At 42.0% G+C, this 21,457-nt stretch overlaps 2 protein-coding genes across 3 annotated transcripts; one reads left to right on the top strand and one right to left on the bottom strand.

The window, feature by feature from the left end:
- Positions 1 to 907: 907 nt before the first annotated feature.
- On the bottom strand, positions 908 to 7,115 carry LOC131244301 (18.1 kDa class I heat shock protein-like). The gene is made up of 2 exons (XM_058243934.1): positions 7,077 to 7,115; positions 908 to 1,573 (listed from the first exon to the last, which is right to left on the bottom strand). Exons 1-2 carry the CDS (start codon positions 7,113 to 7,115, stop codon positions 1,073 to 1,075), a joined length of 540 nt encoding a protein of 179 aa, XP_058099917.1. The 3' UTR covers positions 908 to 1,072.
- A 10,000-nt stretch (positions 7,116 to 17,115) lies between these two features.
- Positions 17,116 to 21,104, top strand: LOC131243891 (uncharacterized). Of its 2 annotated transcripts, none has more exons than XM_058243508.1 (2): positions 17,116 to 19,492; positions 19,708 to 21,104. In XM_058243508.1, exons 1-2 carry the CDS (start codon positions 17,345 to 17,347, stop codon positions 20,005 to 20,007), a joined length of 2,448 nt encoding a protein of 815 aa, XP_058099491.1. In that variant the 5' UTR covers positions 17,116 to 17,344; the 3' UTR covers positions 20,008 to 21,104. The 2 variants fall into 2 exon arrangements, with proteins under 2 accessions (XP_058099491.1, XP_058099492.1); XM_058243509.1 differs by having other exon boundaries at positions 17,118 to 19,492; positions 19,711 to 21,104.
- Positions 21,105 to 21,457: the final 353 nt, after the last annotated feature.

Consider the following 21,457-nt stretch of genomic DNA (forward strand, 5'->3'; position numbering starts at 1 on the left):
GCATAACTTAACTATGGTAAAGAGGGCAACTGGCGATGATGATCCAGACCGTTCATCTGAAATGTCCATATGCCTTAGAAAACATTGTCAGACAAATGGTAAAGATGATCATATTCGTATTTTCATTACGCTCCTCGAAACCGTACAATCAATTTGGATCGGACGGTCAGTACGGCTGGATCAGAGTGGCCCATCAAGAGTCAGCTGGAGTGGATTCCATCAGGAATACTGTGGCTACTCGTGATAGTAGCAACGCCCAAGTGTGTGCAAAATCTGTGCCGTTCATTTGGCGGGCCCGAACTTTTATGTTCCACGAGGCGAGAATCAAGCCAGTCCGGTCATCAGGTGAGCCACACGTGTGTTATTGTAAGTGAGTTTCTACAGCTCTTCCTTTGGACGCATGCGTGCCAGTTAATGAGCCAACTTGTTTGATTTTTCGACTCAGCGGACAAACAGAGTGGGACCCCTAGATGAGCTGTCCACATAACCAACTTTGGCACGTGTATAAGAGTAGGATTAGGATGGCTACTCTCAATCGCATTTCTCTTGATGAACAATTGGATAATTCTTTGGACGGTCCAGACCTACCTAAATAGCAAGGACCCCGTGATGCGCGGCTCACACGGCGCGCACTGCGAGCTGCGAGACGTGTGTTGTAAGCGTGTGCGTAGAATGTACAACACTCGAGGCATGTGGGATCTACCGTTATGCTAGTGTGCAATTCAATCCGTCCATCAAATTAGACACATTAACGGCTGTGATCTCTTAGAGATCAAGCACTAGAGGATCGTTCTCAGTCGGTCAAGACTGGTTGAGATGGTCGTGAGGTTGTCTGCAGATTTGCCACACAACATAGATAGCAGAGGTTATGAAAAAAACAACAATAAAGTGAGCAATAAAGAGAGAATTAAACAGAAAACCACGCATACTTGCTGATGAAAGGTATTCCGCAGAACTACCCAAATAACAAGCAACACCAGAACTACACATAACAAGCAAGCAACACCAGAGTTATACATGACAAAATACCCCAAGAACTATATGCTATTTACTATTCTGCCCTTCAGCTTTCTCAGTCAGAGATTTCAATGGCCTTCACATCGGGCTTCTTCACCTCCACTTTCGGAACCGTTACAGTCAGAACTCCGTTCTCCATTGCTGCCTTCACTTCCTCCACCTTCGCGTTCTCCGGCAACCTGAATCGCCTGAGGAACTTGCCGCTTGACCTCTCAATGCGGTGCCACGTGTCGTTCTTCTCCTCTTTCTCCTTGCTTCTCTCGCCGCAGATCTGGAGCACTCTCCCTTCTTCGACCTCCACCTTCACCTCCTCCTTTTTAATGCCAGGCAGATCCGCTTTGAAGACGTGCGCTTCGGGAGTCTCCTTCCAATCTATCTGCGTGTTTGCGAATTGGGAAGTTTCTCTGGCGAAATCGGAGCGAGATGGGAAGAGAGAGGAGTCAAAGGGGAAGTCTTGAAATGGGTCCCATACGTCGAGGGAGAAGGTATCGAAGATGTTGGTTAGGAGGCCAAAGACGCCGGGGATGATCGACTTCTTGGTGGTTGGAAAGTTTGTCTAATGGGATTTATAGAGGTTGGGATTTCTTTGCTTTGATGGGCGTTCGGGAGATATATGAGAGATTGCGATTTGGAAATTCCTTCCGATGGTTTAGAAAGTAACGTGATCAGGTATTCATATGGAGAGGGGAGGAAGGGTCCAGAGAAAGGAGACGGGTCTTGAAGCTTCGAGAGGATTTTAGAAAGCTCCTGTCGGAGGCATATTTCCCCATTAAATGACGTGGCAAAATTTGATTAGTTGGGCCCCGCAAAATTTGATTAGTTGGGCTATCTTTCGGTGATTGAGACCGTAAGTTATTTTAATCCTATTAACCATATAGAGCGCCCTATCAGTGGGTATACTGCAAAACTCCAGTGACTCTTGCGTGCAATCTAGGGCTGAAATTCAACTTGAAAATTTTTGATACGGTGGAGAAACGATTTATAGTCAGCATCCGATTTGTGAGAACTTTGTGAGTGTTCCTAAGTTTGGAACGTGACAGTCGGCTGTGTATTAGTGAACCTAACCTGACCTAGCCCACGAACTCAATGCACAACTAGCTTAACCGGAGCCCTGACCCAGTTCCTAATCACCTATTTGGGCTAATCTGTTAAAAGGCTAGGCTGGAAGACTACACTGGCTGTGCCAAACCGTTATTCACTCTTTGTAGGTGGCCCCAAGCACCGAGATCATGACCCCATTTTCATCAGAAGCAATGTGCGATCATGAGAGGCACAGCAATTGGGCCTCGATTGTCACACCTTGATCATCACAACCGTTGGATTGGTAATCAGATGGTGTAAACAGCATGAAAACCAGGATCAATTGGACTACTAACAATTTTCAGCCTCAAAATGAAATAGCAACAAAGATTATTATTAGTATTAGCAACTGCACTAAACCAGTTTAGTGGGTTTGTGTCGACCCGAGTACCACCGTTTACTGGTCCCTGGTCCCTAGATTCACAACATTTTTAGCGGAATCATAGATGAGCTTGGGCCTATTTTTTGGGAAGTGCTTCGACAGAAGAGTCGAACTACTGTCCATTTGTTGCACATGGGAATCAGAGCTAGGTCCACCCACATTGCTTTCGAAAATTAGTCCAAAACTAGAACAATAACAAGCAGTTGTGATTCATTGCCAGCACTCATGAAATTTAGATTTGCACATGATCTCAAACGTACATTGTGTTTATATGCACCATAGAAGTGATGATTAATCATGTATGTGAAGTACCAATCATACCGATCAATAAATTAATTTTGAAACGCTTTGTCCACTAAGCATATGGTAAAGGATCACTTACGAGCCTCAAGTCTATGTGACACATTTATTTATGCACATGATGTCGGTTGCTTACATATCTTTTGGTTTTAAAAATAGTGGAGATTGTTGGTTCAGATGCATATGTTTTTTTAAAAATAAAGAGAGATGATGAGGAAACGTGCTTTGAACTTTCTTTCCTTTTGCTTGTGGGAGTAGTCTTGAAATTAGAGAGAAATAAGAACTTTTTCTCATTTATATATAGGAGTATGTGGGAAGCTTGTGTTGAGTTATTGAATACGCTATGTCACATGCCACATGCATGTGCCTACTCCGCCGTATCAGCTCAGGCTTTAGTTTGGGCTTGTCTACATGATACACACCTCAACATCAAGTATTGCTAGGTGTCAGCCAAGTAAGCCCTGTATTTTACTATAAATAAAAAGTTTCAAAAAAAAGAGAATCTAAATTCATTCCAACGCAGTACAACCGTTCTCTTCAAAAAAAAAAAAAAAAAAAAAGATTTCAAAAAAAAATCTTCATTTTCTATTTTCATTCAAAATTGAGATATCGTGAGCATCGACCATTTGTTTGAGTTGGCCATTCCTTATCAATTGATGGTTGTATTCCGAAGACTTTTCATTACAGGATATCTGGATCGATCATCTATGTTGAGAAGCAGGTGCAGATAATCTTTAAGAAAGCGACATCGATCCGCGCTTCCATTAAGTTCATTGTCATCGTATCTCTAATCTATTTACTTATTCATTGATGCAGGGGCATTCTTTTCAATTAAATTCTAGATCATTCTTATTAATCTTTATTATTATATACATATATTTCAGATTAATAATTTATATGAACTGATACAACAATTCTGATCATTTCCCTCAACGGGTAACACCGGAGATTGATAGTAGGTGATAGGATCTTCTAATCTGAAAGATACACAGAGGGATATGAAGACATAAGGTCAGAACCATGGGCCTTAGTTGTCAGAGCTGAAAGCCTGAGAAGCTTTGAAGAGGCACTATGCAATAGGCACACCTGCATCTTTACATCGTATGCCCTGGTTCCCAATTATGCCAAGACCCATGGTTCGCTAATCCAGACCACCAGTTTATCTTGTCCTACCTTGGATGGCATATTCTCAAAAATCACCCAGACTGGACGATTGCAGCGACGAAATTTTTAACCTTTTTTCAGTTGATGTGTCTTAGGTAGCTACAGATCGAACGGTTAAGATTGTCCTATCTAGGAAATCTTTAAGACATTGCAGATTCCAATGAACACACAACAAAAAGATGACTTGGATTAACCTTAGTCCTTTCCAGACGTGGATTAGCTACTGACAGGTTGAGTAGCAGCGAGACTCCCAACTGAAGTGACGTCACCAAGTTTTGGGGCCCCACCATGATGTATGTTTTGTATCCGCACGGTCCATCCATTTGGAGAGGTCATTTTAGGGCATGATCCAAAGAACGAGGCAGGTACGAAGATGAAGTGGACCCCACCACAGAAACCAGTGGAGAGAGTGCCACCCACCGTTGAAACCTTCCTAAGGTCCACCATGATGTTTATTTGAGATCCAACCTGTTCATGTGTTAAATCACACGTGAAAGAAAGTAAAACATAAATATTAGCTTGATCGAAAACTTGTGTATCCCTTGAAGTTTTTAATGGTGTGTGTCACTCTCCCCGCTATGTTATGTGGTGGGATCCACTTAAGCTTTGGATCTAACACATTCTTTGGATCATGCTGGTAGACACCCCACCCAGGCTAGCAACTTAATAAGGCAAGGATGACCCTTAGAAATAAAGCCGGAAGCCACAGCTAGAGCTGGGCATATCTGACCCGATCCGGTGGATCCGAGCTGATCAGACCCGATCCAACCCGTTCCGAACCGAACCGACGGCCTGGATTGGTGCGGATCGGGTAGGGCCATTCAGATCCGACATTTTTTTGGATTGAGATCGGGTTGTGGTCATTCCGGACCAATCCAATCCGAAAACCCGATCCAGGTCTGGGATAGTTCTTATCAGTAATTTTACTTTTTCTAGTGGTATGGTCCACTTAGAGCTTTGGATATGCATCAATTTTGGGTTCAACCACTGAAATGATATGAAAAATTGAATGGACAACGTGGATAAACCACATGCATTCATGGTGGGCCCCAACAGAGTTTACTTAGTATAATAGCAAGATGTTTGCTGGTATACCGCACACAGCTATATAGGTGTTATAGGATAGGATAGCTAATGTAAGCTATAGGTTATAGATGGAGGTGCATGTCTTGTGAAGACGAGCACTGACGCTCCCTCGAGCTCCGAGTTGTACGAATGGCTCAAAGGAGATCAAAGTTAAATGGACCCCATAGTGATGTATTTATTATATCTACATCGTTTATCTATTTTTAGAGATCATTTTAGAACATTATCCAAAAAATGAATCATATCCAAAGATCATATGGACCACACCACAAATAGCAGCGGAGATAATGATTTTCACCGCTAAACAATTCGTAGGGCCCACTATAACATTTATTTTCCATCCAATCTGTTCATAAGGTCACAAAGACCTGAATTAAGAGGCAAAACAAATTTCAAATTGATCCAAAACTTTTGTGAGGCTTGTGACCCCAAAAAGGCTTTCAATGGTAGACGTTCAATCCCCACTGCTTTTTTCAGTGTGGTCCACCTGATGGTTAGATCTACCTTATTTTTTGTCTCAATCCTTAAAACTAGCTTGCCAAATGGATGGACGGTTTGGATATAACACATGTTCCATAATAAGACCCACCTAACATAATCGCAGCAATGGAGGAACGTTCGTGCATGACACACTGTAGTCTGCACGCCGTGTACAACACATAAACGCCTGTAGAGCCTTGAGCTCCGAGTTGTACAAACGGCTCAAATGGGAACGGAGTGGTTGGTGGTCTGTGGGCCCCAAAATGATGTATATGTTTCATCCATGCCGTCCATCTATTTTTCCAGGTCATTTTATGGTGTGAGACAAAAAATGAAGTTTATCCACATCTCAAGTGGAACACATTACAGGAAATATTGTTGAATGAGCATTAACCATTAAAAAACTTTTGGGTGCCATAAAAGTTTTGGATCAATCTATTCTTTATTTTTTCCATTCATCTGGACCTTTATGACCTAAACAACAGATTGGATTTCAAATAAATAGTGCATTGGGTATTAGGAGGATTTTAATTGTGGATATCCAATCACTATTGTTTTCCTGTGATGTGGTCCACCTGAGATTTATATCCCTTTCATATTTTGGATCAAGTGCTAAAATGATCTTTAAAAATGGATGAATTGAATGAATTAAAAACACACATCATGGTGGGTCCCACAAAGCATCGACCAATCCATTTCAAATGAGATTAACATCACCTAGGCCCCACACTGAAGTATTTATTATATCCATACCGTTTATCCATTTTTCGTGATCATTTTAGAGCATTTAGAAAAAAAACGAATCATATCTAAAGCTCAAATGGACCACACCGAAAATAGCAGCAAGGATAATGATTTTCACCGTTGAAAAAAGCCGATCTGAATCGTACCCAACCCAATCCGACTCAGTTTCCTTGACCTAGTCGGACTCGGTCCGGGTCAGGCCAATTGTGTGTTGGATTGGTTTGAGTCCTATGTCCCGGACTCGGTCCCGGATCGGATCGGGTTCGGATCAGGCCAGCTACATTTCGGACCGAATCGAGTTCGACTGAATCCAATCCGACTTGGTCTGATGCCCAACTCTAACCACAACCATTCCCCAAACCTAACCCTAAATCTGTAGACACCCCACCCAGGCTAGCAACTTGATAAGGCAAGGATGACCCTTAGAAACAAAGTCGGAAGCCACAACCATTCCCCAAACCTAACCTAACTTAAACCCTAACCTAAACCTTCACTCGAACTATTATTCGAACTAGAGCCTACCCGGCAATTGATCAATTTCTCAAAAACATACCCAGTCATTTTGATCTAAACATCTGAAAACAGGCTTTGGGCCAACCAGAGGTCATGAAATAGGCCCAACAGCCAAACCCCAGGGGAAACCATGTCGACGCAGTGGTCTGACTACCGCCGGTACTAATCGGATCACCACCTCCTATCCGATGGTGTCTCCTCCGAGCACACAACTGTCTCCCCTCCCAAAGTCAACTCCTACAAAATCACCCCTGGAGTTCACTGTATTTACTATCCTACCAAATCCAAAGAGCCTATAAAAGTGTGTTACATGGCACTCATCTCCCTTCAACCAATCGCAAGCCGCCATGTCAGCATTTACCCTCCATAAACCCTAGAATTACCAAAATGTCATCCCAAAAGGCTATAAATAGCTTTCACCTCTCTTCATTTCAAATGGAAGAGGAAGAGACCAAGATCCATACAAAATTCCAAGAGGAGAGTGAAAGAGAGAAAGAGCAAGTGAGTGAGAGTGAAAGAAAGTTCTTGAGTTATCAAGCCCCACCCTTTAGCCTTCCCTTAGCCTCCTCCAAGTCGTTCTTAACTCTTACAATCCCATCCAGGTCGATCATAGTGCATCCTACATCCTGACTACTTCAAGTGCAAGCCAAAGTCATACTATCATCATTAGCATTCATTACATCATTACTTCCCTCCTCAACCCCCTTGCTCCTCTAAATTATCATTGAATGTATGTTCTATGACTTGCTGAACTTCGGATCCTATCACATCAGAAACCCATGGTAGCCTAGTTCTCTTTTATACTATTTTAACATCATCATATTTGTCGTTCTAGACATTCCTTCGACGTATGCTCTATAACTTGCCGGAATCTCGGATCTTGCTACATCAGAAATCTGAGTTTGCCTAGTCCTATTTCGATCATATCATCCCATCACTTAAGATTATTTTACCACACGAAGTAGAAACCGTACATCTGTATGGGCAGAGAGAGTGCCTAACACCTTCCCTCTTTGTAACCGAAGTTCCCTTACTCAGAATCTCAAATCACATATCAGGAGTTAACTTAAAGCAAAGAGTCTTCGAATTATCTGGCTTTTCATATTCTGTAAGTTCTAGCCGACTGTGGAATTTTTTGAATTAAGTAGCTAATGGCGACTCCAAGACTATCACATTAACAATCCAAGTTAGCCCGATCACCCCTTTTCACTCCATAAAACCCCGACAAATCGCCAAAACCAGCATGAGCACCGATTTTCCAGCATTCACAATGCCTTAATATGATCTCTATAAATGGATGGACGGTGTGGATACAAAACATACATCATATTGGCTCACAGAACTTAGTGACATCACTTCAGCAGCGACTCTCGCTACTCAACCTATCAGTAGCTAATCGGCGTCCATCCTTTCCTACCCAAAATTAGAACCCAATACAAATACATGGGAGCCATATATCACATAATGCTCTGCCGTTCAAACAGGCAGGCTAATGAGCTGGACCAAAAGGCCTAATCCAATCAGTTGAAATTATGGGCCCATGTCAACATAGGCCCACCCTTGACAGCCCTATTTGCTAAAATTCCACTGTACAAATATCCCAATAAGGAATGATCACATATATTCCCCATCTGCTAATTACCATACGGCTGAGCTGTGTGGGCCCACCGTGACGTGGGAGTGATCCAATCTGCATAGATGTAGCTTCATGTATAAGCCTATTCCCACAATCCAACATGATCCATGCCTCAATTATTAGATTGAAAAAATAGCACAATTGTCATTTCATACAAAGATATCTTTGACATTTCAGTGTAGGTTGCATGCGCGACATGCACACGTGGCTGCTACATAAAATCCGTGAACACCGCTGTAAAATCTTCCAATAGGATTAAAGTGACTCAAAAGCATATCTAGTGAAATAAATATGATTACTTCGATATGATATTCCTTTCATTTTTTCTTAATTTAATTAATAGTTGTTACTCACCTTTATCTTTGTAGAAGTGAGCATGATAGGCTGTTTTTTCTTTTTTCCATTGAGCTCGTTGAACCGGACAATAGACTTTCTTCTCATCCCGATCAATACATGGCAAATGGGACGGTTAGATAATACTACAAAAGCACATTTATTAGATATAACGTAGGATTTACTGAATTGTGTATATGTCATACCAAGTATATGTAACTTTTAGGAGAGGATGATTCGAAGAGGAGAGTGCGCGGATTAAGTGAGGCAACAGCTTAGAGATGAGGTCCTGAATACGGGCCACTTAAATGTATATATTATCTGTCTATGCGGTGCATCTGTTTTTCTGGATCATTCTAGGGCATGGAGTTTTTAATGAGTCAGATTCAAGCCTTACAGTAGGGATTGATTTCTCATCATTAAAAACTTTTAGGGTATACAGAGAAGTTTTGGATCATTAACAAGTTGGATGGCAAATAAACGTTACATTAGGCCTTGTAGAGTTTTTAACGGTAAGTATTCAATCACCACTGTTTTCCTATGGCGTGGTCCACCTCAGATTTGGATCTATCTTATTTTTTTGACCAGGACTTGAAATATAAGTTGGCAAAGCTTATTGACAGCATGTAAAGGTGGGCCACACCGTCAGCAGCTCAACAACTCAGCTGTTACTCCTGCCTCACCTGATCCACTCCCGGCCGTTTGGATGAACTGGAATGTGTACCAACTACCATGTCGTGGAGGCAGCGGATTGCCTGGGCACAGAGATACCTATGTCCCCGGGCTTTGTGGGGCTCCTGACAAACTCAGTTCATCGATTTTGAAAGACCACACAGTCCACGGTGGGACAGGATTCTAAAATAAGAAGGAAAAAAAAAACTACTGTAGGAATTTACCAAATCGGTGGGAACTGCAACTTCCACCTTTGAAAACGGACCTGACCATAATGTCTATATGCCACCTAAACTGTTTATAGAATTATTACTATTCAGATAAACTGAATGAACAAATATCATCTTGATACAAAACTTCTGTCACTGTCATGCATTCAACCCACACTGTTTTGTGTGGTATGGCCCACATGAGTTTTGGATTTGCATGTGGTCTTTCAAAACAGATGGACGGAGTGGATTTGTCACAGACATCTCTATGGCTCCACTATCACAGGCAATCCGCTCCCCGTATTGGAACGTATTTAAGGTAGGTGGGTATGATAAGCCACGCACGTGTGGCTCGCTGCCCATTCACACGTAAGCACACATTCAAACATAATACACGTGTATAAGATTCAAAGTTTCATTAGGTGGGCCGTATTGTTGAGGTCTTCCAATTATATATATATATATATATATATATATATATATATATATATATATATATATATATATATATATATATATATGGACTCCTTTGGTAGCCCATAGTTATAAAATCAAAGGATGCCATAAATAGTAATTGAGGTCGTCGAGGCATGGTTTAACCGTTTTGGAGCCCATCTGATCCACGGTCTGGATCACTCAGCCGTGACGCTCACTCGTCCATATTCACTGCCGGAGGCTTTTATAATTCCTCCTGTGGAAAGATCTTTACCTCATGCATAACGTAACTATGATGATCCAGACCGTTCATCTGAAATGTCCTTATGCGTTAGAAAACATTGTCAGACAAATGGTAAAGAAAATCATATTCGTAATTTCATTACGCTCCTCGAAACCGTACAATCAGTTTGGATCGGACGGTCAGTGCGGCTGGATCACAGTGGCCCATCAAGAGTCAGAGTGGATTCCATCAGGAATACTGTGGCTACTCGTGATGGTAGCAACGCCGCATGTGTGTGCAAAATCTGTGCCATTCCTTTGGCGGGCCCTATCTTTTATGTTCCACAGGGCGAGAACCAAGCCAGTCTGGTCATCAGGTGGGCCACACGTGTGTTATTGTAAGTTAATTTCTATAGCTGTTCCTTTGGACGCATGCGGGCCAGTTAATGAGCCAATTGGTTTGATGGGACCCACCGATGAGCTGTCCAGATAACCACCTTTGGCACGTGTATGAGAGTAGGATTAGGATGGTTACTCTCACTCACATTTCTCGTGGATGAACAACCGGATAATTCTTTGGACGGTCCAGGCCAACCCAAATAGCTAGGACCCGTGATGCGTGGCCGCATTGCGAGCTGCTAGACGTGTGTTGTAGGTGTGTGCATAGAATGTACAACACTCGAGCCATGTGGGGTCCACTGTTATGCTAGTGTGCAATTCAATCTGTCCATCAAATTAGACACACTAACGGCTGAGATCTCTCGGAGATCAAGCAGTAGAGGATCGTTCTCAGCCGGTCAAAACTGGTTCAGATGGTCGTTCGGGTGTCTGCAGATTTCCCGCACAACACAGGTGGTAGAGATTAAAAAAAAAACAAAAACAATAAAGAGAGCAATAAAGAGAGAGAGAGAGGACCGCCAGTCAGGGAGGAGAGAGAGAGAGAGAGAGAGAGAGAGAGAGAGGACTGCCAGTGAGGGTCTCCACGTCCCTCTCTAGTCCACATTAATAGGAACAATGTAAAATCGCTGCCAGAACTTTTTAAGTTCATGGGCCACCTAATATTTGGATCAAGATGATTTGGGATTTTCACTTAGTCCTGGTGAATCAAATATGATTAAGAGATTTGATGAAATCTAAGAAGCACCGTGGTGTCCCGCAAACAAACCGAAGGCTGACATTCCATCTCCATTATTTTCCCTATCGTTTGGCCCATCTTAGCCGTGGATCTTGATCAATTTTATCAGTTCTTAGAATTGAAGATAAAACTAGATAGACGGAGTGGATTTTAGATATGCACCATGGAGGGACCTATGGCTTCTGTGTTTACGAACGGGGATTAGCTGCCACCCTGATCCCGCCAGGTGGGTGTGACCCTGACTGTGGGTCCCACCTCGATGCATGTGTTGTATATCCGCACCGTCAATTTATTTTTTTCAGCTTACCTTAGCTTATGGTCTATTAAATAAAGCAGATGTAAATCTCAAGTGGACCATACAGTACGATTGAATTCCAACCATTAAAGGCTTCTTGGGGCCACAAAAGTTTGGATGAAGCTGCTTTTCGTGTTTTCCCTTTGTCCTGATCTGTGAGACCTCATCAACGGGATGGATGGCAAATAAAAATTACCATGAACCTTAGGAAATTCTTACAGTAAGCGTTCAATCACCAATATTTCCTATGGTGTGGTCCACATGAGATCTGGATCCCACATCCTAAAATAAGCCGGAAAACAGATGTACGGCGTGGATATAGAACATATACATAAAGGGGATATTACTGGTGAGCATAGGTTGTGTGTTCACTGTATATCTACGCCGTCCATTCACTTTTACAGTTTATTTTAATATATAGTCCTAAAAATGAAGTAATACAAATTTCAGGAGGACCATACGACAATATGACAGAGACGGTATGCATTAAATGCTTATCATTAAAAACTTCTTAATATGCATCGTAATATTTATTAAGCATCTAACTTATGGATAAGGTCGTACAAATATGGATGAAAGGAAATAATATAAAACGTATTCGGCTCATAAAAGATTTTTAATAATAAAAATTATTATTTTATGCGGTGTGGTTTTACTTAAAATTTAAATCTAATTCAGCTGTGGGACCATGGGCTAAAATAAGCTTTAAAATAAACAGCATGGATACACGGTGCATACATCGAGGTGGGACCTATCTAGAGACAGTCGGTCCTATCAGAGGCTTTGTGGGCACTCTGCTGGGTCTCACCCACATCGTGGTTTGGGTTGCAACCATTCTCTGTGTAATTCGCAGGTCTAAAATGGGTACTACCCCACCAGACCTAGCTACAGTCGGTCGATCTTATCCGAGGCTTTGCGGGCCCACTGTAATATGTATATTTTATCTACTCAGCACATTCATTTTTACAAGCTCAAGTGGACCACACTTGGTGAAGCAGCCATACGGATTGAATTCTGATAGTTGAAAACTTCATGAGGCCCACTGTGATATTTATTTACCATCTAACTTATTCACAGTAGGGCTGTACATGAACTGAGTTAGCTCGATTAGCTCCCTTGGCTCATTCAAAACTAAGTTCGAGCCGAGTTGAGCTCATTTTTTGAGGTGGAAAAAATTTTCAAAGTGAGTTTGAGCTTGCCTGAGCTTGACTTCACTCTGATCGAACCCCAACTCGATTCGAACTGGGATCGGTGACCCAGTTACTTTGATATTGATGTTGCTAACCAAGTGTTTGATGAAATGACTCAATAAAGTGTCGGCTAATGACAAGGAAGGTATGTATATGAAACATTGTCAGACAAACGGTCAAAAAAATCATATTCATTCTCAGCCAGTCAAAACTGGTTGAGATGGTCGTACGGTTGTCTGCTAGTGTGCAATTCAATCCGTCCATCAAATTAGACACAATAATGGATGAGATCTCTTGGAGATCAAACAGTAGAGGATCGTTCTCGGCCAGTCAGAACTGGTTGAGATGGTCGTTCGGTTGTCTGCAAATTTGCCACACAACATAGGGAGCAGAGGTTATGACAAAAACAAAAGTGAGCAGTAAAGAGAGAGGGAGGACTGCCACTCCGCCAGGGAGGACCTTCACGTCCCTCTCTATGCCCACATTAATAGAAACAATGTAAAATTGCTGTAGGAGCTTTTAAGTTCATGGCCCACCTAATATTTAGATTAAGATGATTTGGAATTTTCACTTAATACTGGTGAATCACACATGATCAAGGGGTCGTTTGGCACTATAGGTTTGAGTGGATTTGAGGAGATTTCAACTACCCTGTTTGTTTGGCACCATAAATTTACCTGGGGTTTCAAATCCTCTGATAGTGGGGTTTGAAATCTATAATGAGATCTTGGATTACATCTAAAATCCTTCCAAGAGTTGCATATATAACATGTGTCACCATACTATTATTCTATTGTTATCCCAAAATAATTATAATGTCAATTATATCACTATAATTATTTTAATATATGATTAACACCGTTCAAACATTGTCCATATAAATCAATGGTTAAAAATTGTTGGTTAGTCACTCGACATGATCTTGTGCTCGTGGCCTACTGAAGACTTGGAATTTCATCATTTTCAGACAAAGCATATATTTCAGCGGGCTTATTACAACCATTATGTCAAATATTATATACCTAACTAATTAGATATATTAAAATTGATTTAGTAATTAAATTCAAGTCCATGTAAATATACCATACATAGTTATTTTTGGATTAAAGTTGATTTCCAATCCAGGTGCCAAACACAATAGGAAGATTTCAAATCAAGGGATTCCAAATACAAGCTCCCAAGTAGGATAGATTTGATGAAATCTAAGAAGCACCGTGGTGTCCCACAAACAAACCTAAGGCTGACATCCCATCTCCATTATTTCCCTATGGTTTGCCCATCTTAGTCGTGGATCTTGATTATTTTTATCAGTTCTTAGAATCGAAGATAAAACTAGATAGAGTAGATTTTAGATATATGGGTTCGGTATTTACGAAGGGGGATTAGCTGCCACCCTGATCCAGCCAGGTGGGTGCGACCCTGACTGTGGGGCCCACCTTGATGCATGTGTTGTATATCTACACTGTCCATCCATTTTTCAGTTTATTTTAGCTCATGATCTTTAATACAAATCTCAAGTGGACTATATAGTACGATTGAATTCCAACCATTAAAAGCTTCTTGAGGCCACAAAAGTTTGGATCAAGCTGCTTTTCGTGATTTCCCTTTGTCCTAATCCGTGAGACCCTTATCAACACATGATGAATGGCAAATAAAAATTACTATGAACCTTAGGAAATTTTCACCATGATGGATGGCAAATAAAAATTACTGTAAACCTTAGGAAATTTTCACCGTACGCGTTCAATCACCAATATTTCCTAGTCCACCTGAGATCTGAATCCCACATCCTAAAATGAGCCGAAACAGATGCACAGCGTGGATATAGAACATATACATTAAGGGGATTGTACGCTTGAGCATAAGTTGTGTGTTCACTGTATATCTACGCCGTCCATTCACTTTTACAGTTTATTTTAATAAATAGTCTTGAAAAGGAAGCAATACAAATTTCAGTTGGACTTTATGACAGAGACGGTAGTCATTGAATGCTTATCATTAAAAACTTCCCAGTATCCACCCTAATATATTTATTGAATATCTAACTTATTGTATCTGGTACAAATATGGATGAAAGGAAATAATATAAAACATATTTGTCTCATAAAAGATTTTTGATAATAAAAATTATTATTTTATGTGGTGTGATTTTACTTAAAATTTGAATCTAATTCAGCCGTGGGACCATGTGCTAAAATAAGCTTTAAAAATATATAAACAGCATGGATATACCATGCATACATTGAAGTGGAACCTTACTGTTGGCCCAGCAACCTTTCTCTGTACATTTCATGGTCTCACCCACATCATGGTTTGGGTCACAACCATTCTCTGTAAAATTCACGGTCCAAAATGTTGTTAAAAACGGATGTCTTAAATATGTCTTCCACGTTGCTCGACCAGTCGAGGGACTGGCTTAACTAGTCGAAAGTCTCTTCGACTGGTTGAAGCTCGTTCGACTCGAAGTCCAGCAACATGGTATTTGGGATTTCTGGGACACTCGACTAGTCGAGGGATAGGCTCGACTAGTCGAAGCCCTGACTCGACTAGTCGAAGGTTACGCAGATGGTGCGTGGATTCTGCGCGGACTGCGTAAATTTGAAGCGGTTTCTATAAATGTGCGTAAATGGGTTTCCCCATATATAAATAGGAGTCCCTAGGGCCATTTTAAGGCTTCTTAAAGATATTCTAAGGGTTTTTAAAAGGGTTCTAAGGTTATCAAAGGATATAACAAATGTAAGATTCGAGGTTGTTCGAATTTGGTAAGTGCTCTCTCTTTGTAATTTCTATTTTCATGGCGAAAATCTATAACTTTCTGCCGTAATTTTTTTCCAAAAAAGTTTTTCACGTTAAATCTTTGTATTCTTTTATGATTGCTTTGTACTCTTGGATTGCTATCCTAGATTCATATCTGTGTGATTCCGTAGACCAAATCCCAGCACAAAATAGGTACTACCCCCACCTGGACCTAGCTAGAGGTAGTCAGTCCTATCAGAGGCTTTGTGGGCCCATTATTGGGTCTCACTCACATCACGGTTTGGGTTGCAACTGTTCTCTGTACAATTCACAGGTCCAAAATGGGTACTACCCCACCAGACCTAACTACAGACAATCCATCTTATCAGAGGCTTTGTGGGTTCACCGTGATATATATATATATATATATATATATATATATATGGGAAAAGGTACTATGCGCTCGACCTCACTATAAGCTCCCGTGAGGTCAAGCGGTGTAGGCCCCACCGTGATGCGTGTCGACCATCAACACCATGCATTTGATGGGTCCCCTTTAAATTATGGGATATCCCAAAAATCAGCTGTATACGGAACTCAAGTTGGCCATACCATCTAAAATCATGTGAAGACACCGTTAAAACATATAAAAGCACTTGTTGGGGCCCACCGAGATGTGGTTTGCAAATCCAACCTCATCCATTATGTGGGACACACATAATGGATGGGTTCGGATTTGCAAACCACATCTCGATGGGCCCAAAAGTGATTATGAATGTTTTAATGGTACATGGCCCCTCTCCACTTCTGTATGTGGTGTGGCCCACACAAGTCACGAATTACCTGATTTTTGAGTCCTAGGCCCATGATGGAATGGTGCATCTGACTGATGGGGTAGATGTTCGAAACGCATCACGGTGGGACCCACACAGCTCGACCTCACGGGAGCTTATGGTGAGGTCGAAGGCATAGTACCTTTTCCTATATATATATATATATATTTTAGCTACTCAACACATTCATTTTTACAGGCTCGAGTGGACCACACCAGGTGGAGCAGCTGTGGGGAATGAATTCCTATAGTTGAAAATTTCATCAGGCCCACCGTAATATTTATTTGCCATCCAACTTACTCACGAGGTCACGTGTACCCAGGTGAAGAGAGAACATACATACGAGCTTGATCCCCAAGGATTTTTCAATGGTAAGCTTTTCAATGGCTACTGCTTCCTGTGGCGTAGTCGAATTGAGCCTTCAATTTGATATTTCAAGATACATGAAACATATACATGAAGGTAGGCCCCACAGATCACCTCACCGCCGTCTCGGTACTGGTGAAGGTAGTACCCAAACCGCGCCCCTAATTCACTTGTGCATCCATACTCAATTTCCATGAATTCGGGGCAAGTCTGTCTCTCTATCATGACTGCGTCCATTGATGAAAGCGACCAATCTCCAAATCCAAAGAAATCACATCTCTTGAATTTGTCTCTTGCATCCAGATTCGAATCCTATCGTAATCCGACAAGCCTCTCCTACATTCGTAGACAATGAAGAAGACAAGGGTCACAGTCCACATGAGCTGGCCTGAAATGGTCCATTTCAGTTTTACGCATCAAATGGCCCCAAATCGATCTCGTTAACCTGTTTAGCTGCTTAAAATCACGCAATCCAATGTACGATCCGATAATGCGGTAGGGACGGCAAGTACCCAAATGGGAATCTGCGATGAAATCAATAGAAGTTCATCCAAACAATCCTCAGAATCAGCGAAACTAAAGAGCTATGAAGTTCGTGAGACGGGTAGTGTTGTGCAGAATTCAAATGACAGATTGTCGGTTCGATTTCGATCTTCCACGAATTACCAGAAGCGACGATCTGGGGCCGACGAGCTCGTGAAGTATATGTCGGATTTGCCATGTTATCTCCAATGTGCGGAGAGAGGAGTCGGCGTTGAAAGGAAGGCTTTGAATGTTGGAGTTCTCGATTGGGGTCGTCTTGAAAGATGGAAGTACGAGCAAGAAAGGGCGTCGTGCTGGAGTGAGGTGAATTCGCCGTCTGATAGTGATACATGCTCATCGTCATTCTCGGCTATTGGATCGTCTGTTTTATCCAGTAGAAGTAAATCCAACACGAGCTCTCTTCTTCGAATGAAAAAACAATCAATTTCTTTGAAGGACCTTATGAGTTCGTCGATGGGAGATTGCGACCGCGATTCTGGCGCATTGGATGAAAAGAACTCTAAGCAGAATGCTGTTTCAGAGGTTGTTTGGCGGAAGACGCGCCGTCTGCCAGAAACAAGAAATTCATCGTCGGATTCGAAGGGCAATGAGGCTGCTTTCTGTTCAAAAGAAAAGATGAAAACCCAGCAATTCCATGAATTGGGTTTCCGGCCTCCTGATGAACTGTGTGGTGGCATCCTCAATACAGCCATTGAGGCTGGGGATTGCAAGATCTTTTCAGAAAGCTCTGATTTTCATCTCACCATTCCATTTCCTGGCGTTCCGTACTCGTGCCCACTCCCTTGCAATTCCCAAATCAGCGAATCATTAGGTATTGAATATGGTAGTCTTGACAGTGCCCGTCCCATGAAATTTCCGTTGCACCGATGTGGCTCACTCCGAAATCCAGGCGAAACACCAACCATTCGATCCCAAGGTAAATACGAAGAACAGAACCGTTATGCTTTGAAGCCTGTGAAGCTCTCCGGTCTGAAAGAAGCAAAAGCAGCCAACGCAAATAGAAGAGATCCATCGCCTTCTCCTCGTCGGCTAATTGCCAGTTTGAAGAATTCAAATTTTTTTAAGGCTAATGCTTCTATCCAGTTGGACAATTCATGCAGAGAAGATAAACGGAATTCCAGCGGCCGATCTAAATCTAGCCCATTGAGAAGGATACTAGACCCGCTACTAAAGCCCATGACATTCGAACACCTTAGTTTGGATACCCAAAAGCCTTTCTCACACAAGGTGTCCGCATCAGTAGAAACTGCTTGCAAGCAATCCAGTGCAAGTTTAAGATCTCAGGCAAGCCAACCCAGCGAGAGAAACTCAAATTCTGCCACTTGGGTTCTTCCCAAATCCCATGATTTGCATCAAGATCAGAAGCGGAAATCACCATTGACGCACGCACTTCTGCAAGTCTCTTGCAAGAATGGGCCGCCTTTATATACATTCACATTTGATAGCTGTGATATTCTAGCAGCGACAATGACGAAGGTATGCATCTCTGGGACAGATGATTTCGAATGGATTTACACATTTTACTCTGTTCATGAAGTTAAGAAGAAAAACGGAGGATGGACGAATCAACGCAGTATAGGAAAACAACAGTATATTTCTAACGTTGCCGGTCGAATGAAGGTTTCGTATTCTCAATGCCCAAATTACATGGTGATAGAATCTGTTCTATCCGGCTTCGGACTAGAACAGGTGGGCCATGGAACTTCAGATAGTCCACTGGACTGTGAACTCGTAGCCATTGTTGTTAAGGTCCCAAAAGAGAAGATGGTAGGATTCAATGGTGATGGACTGAAGGGAGGTGATTGCAGAGATTTATCAGATTGTCGGCTGCCCAAGTGTTCATCACAAGAAAATTCACAGATTGGAATGTATTTAGAAAGCCAAAATCTTTCTAGCATTGAAATTGTACTCCCCAGTGGTGTTCATGGCATGCCTGCTACTGGAGTCCCTTCGGGCTTGATCGATCGATGGAAGTCTGGTGGGTCATGTGATTGTGGAGGTTGGGATGTGGGCTGTCCGCTGAAGATTCTCTCTGTCCAGGATCAACATCGTAAAGGCTTAAATCTGTCACCAGATCATTGTGTCTCAGGAGACAGTCATCAAGTCGATCTATTCATTCAGGTAATTTTGAAGTGTTTGGCAAATCAACAATTCATGATTTCTGTTGGCTTTTCAAACAAATGGGGGCCTTTTTGTCCTTGTGTTGTGTTGGTTTTGGGAACCATGGTCATCCAAACATGCCCTTAAATGAAAATATTACATTTTCTTGTACTAAGCTAGCCATCGAGAGTGCGTTAAGATTATGTTTTTTCGCTTAACTTGTTTTGATTTCATAGCAGGGTGGAACTAAAGAAAATAAGCATGTTTGGAGCTTGGCAGCTTTCAGGGAAGGGCTATACACCGTCAATTTCGATAGGTCCATCTCTTCACTTCAAGCCTTCTCCATTTCTATTGCAGTCCTGCATTGTAGACAGCCTTCCAATCTCCCTGAGGTGCGTGGCGCACTCAATGGGAAAGCTTACCGACAACCCACATCAAGAAAAGATGATGGAATGAAGATTCCCACAAGTTCTCAAAGAGAAGCTCCTCCGAGTCATGTATCATATCCACCTCTTTCTCCTTTTGGGAGGGTCTAGTGCTTGCTGATCAGCTGCTGCGTAACTGGGCTTCACTCATCAGTCATCAGAGGAATCAACAGAGAGCGGGCCACCCCACAATGAGTGTATTCCATTTGTATTCACGATGGCAGTGAAAATGTGGGAGCAGAGTCCAAAAGTCCCAAATCCACCATTCACTCTCCAGTTTTAGCTGATTCATGTTGCCATTCGCTGTCCCGTAAATGGGCCCCCTAGCAATGGTCATTGGTGGCCTCCACTTGCAAAACCAATGCCGAAAAGGCCACCATCGAATGGCTATCTTCCATTGTTAATCACCCATGTCACTGACATGTGATAGCAATTAGGAAGCCTCTTTCGCACGTTGGGAGGGCCTAGTGCTTCCTGATTCAACACTGAAAATGTGATTAGCTATCTTGTAATTGGGGCCCTGTAAGTCTGTGATCAGAAACTTCCGATTGGCGAAGGGAAGCAAGTGGGCCACCCCCTAATCCTTACCCTCCATGAAAGTCAAAGAGCCCCTCATCCCACATCATTCTCCTGTTCGAAGGTTCAAATGCTTGTCGACCCATGACATGATCATCTTTCTCATAATTGGTCCCCACATCTATGTTCCGAAACAACCAATTGGCACGGCAACATCAAGCGGCCCGATCTTCCATTTTGTAGTCACCTTCTTCACTGAAATGTGGTAGCAGGTAGAAGAGAAACGGACATTGGAAGAGAATGGTGAGACTCCTGGTATTACTTTTCTATATTCGTATCAGTTGTAGAATAGGTATCATAATTACCCATGTACACAATGTGATAATCATCGCATCCGATGCTATTTTGTAATCAAGGGTGTGTTTGGTTGCATCAAATATCATGATATTTTGGTGCATCTACAGTCAGCCTAAAAGAGTAGAAAGAATGTCTCTGCCTTCTTTGGCTAACATTAGTTAAATCTTGCATGCAGTTGCTTACAAACTTCTTGAATTTTCAAAAGTTTGTTTGGATGCTCAATTGCACTAAATTGCAGTGATGCAACTCAATGTAAATGAAATGGCCAAAGTGCTCATATGAATGTGGAGGATTTTGGGACCATATAAATGTCAAGGTTTTTGAGTGGTTGTTTATTGTCTTCTATGGTGTGGGTGTGGTTCACTTGATAGTTGGGTCAACCTGATTTTGAGGCACCTCATTTTTAGGTTGGAACTACCTTGCCAGGCAGGTTGGATGTTATACAAATACCATGGTAGGCTTCACACACAAGTAGTTGCACCTGTAACTAGTTGTGTTTGAGCATTTCTCATACAAACACACATCCAGGGTGGCATGGGAATGCAGTCAATGTAAATATTCTTCTCTCAGTATGAAAGCTATTGTTATGCGGTCAAATTAATTAATATTTAAAAACACTCCCTTCTATCATTTTCCCAACTGGACCGGATCCAGAGAACCAACTAGCCCGTTTGATGAACGTCCCAGA

This window comes from Magnolia sinica, chromosome 4, assembly GCF_029962835.1.
Source record: "Magnolia sinica isolate HGM2019 chromosome 4, MsV1, whole genome shotgun sequence".
NCBI classification, from domain to species: Eukaryota; Viridiplantae; Streptophyta; class Magnoliopsida; order Magnoliales; family Magnoliaceae; genus Magnolia; species Magnolia sinica.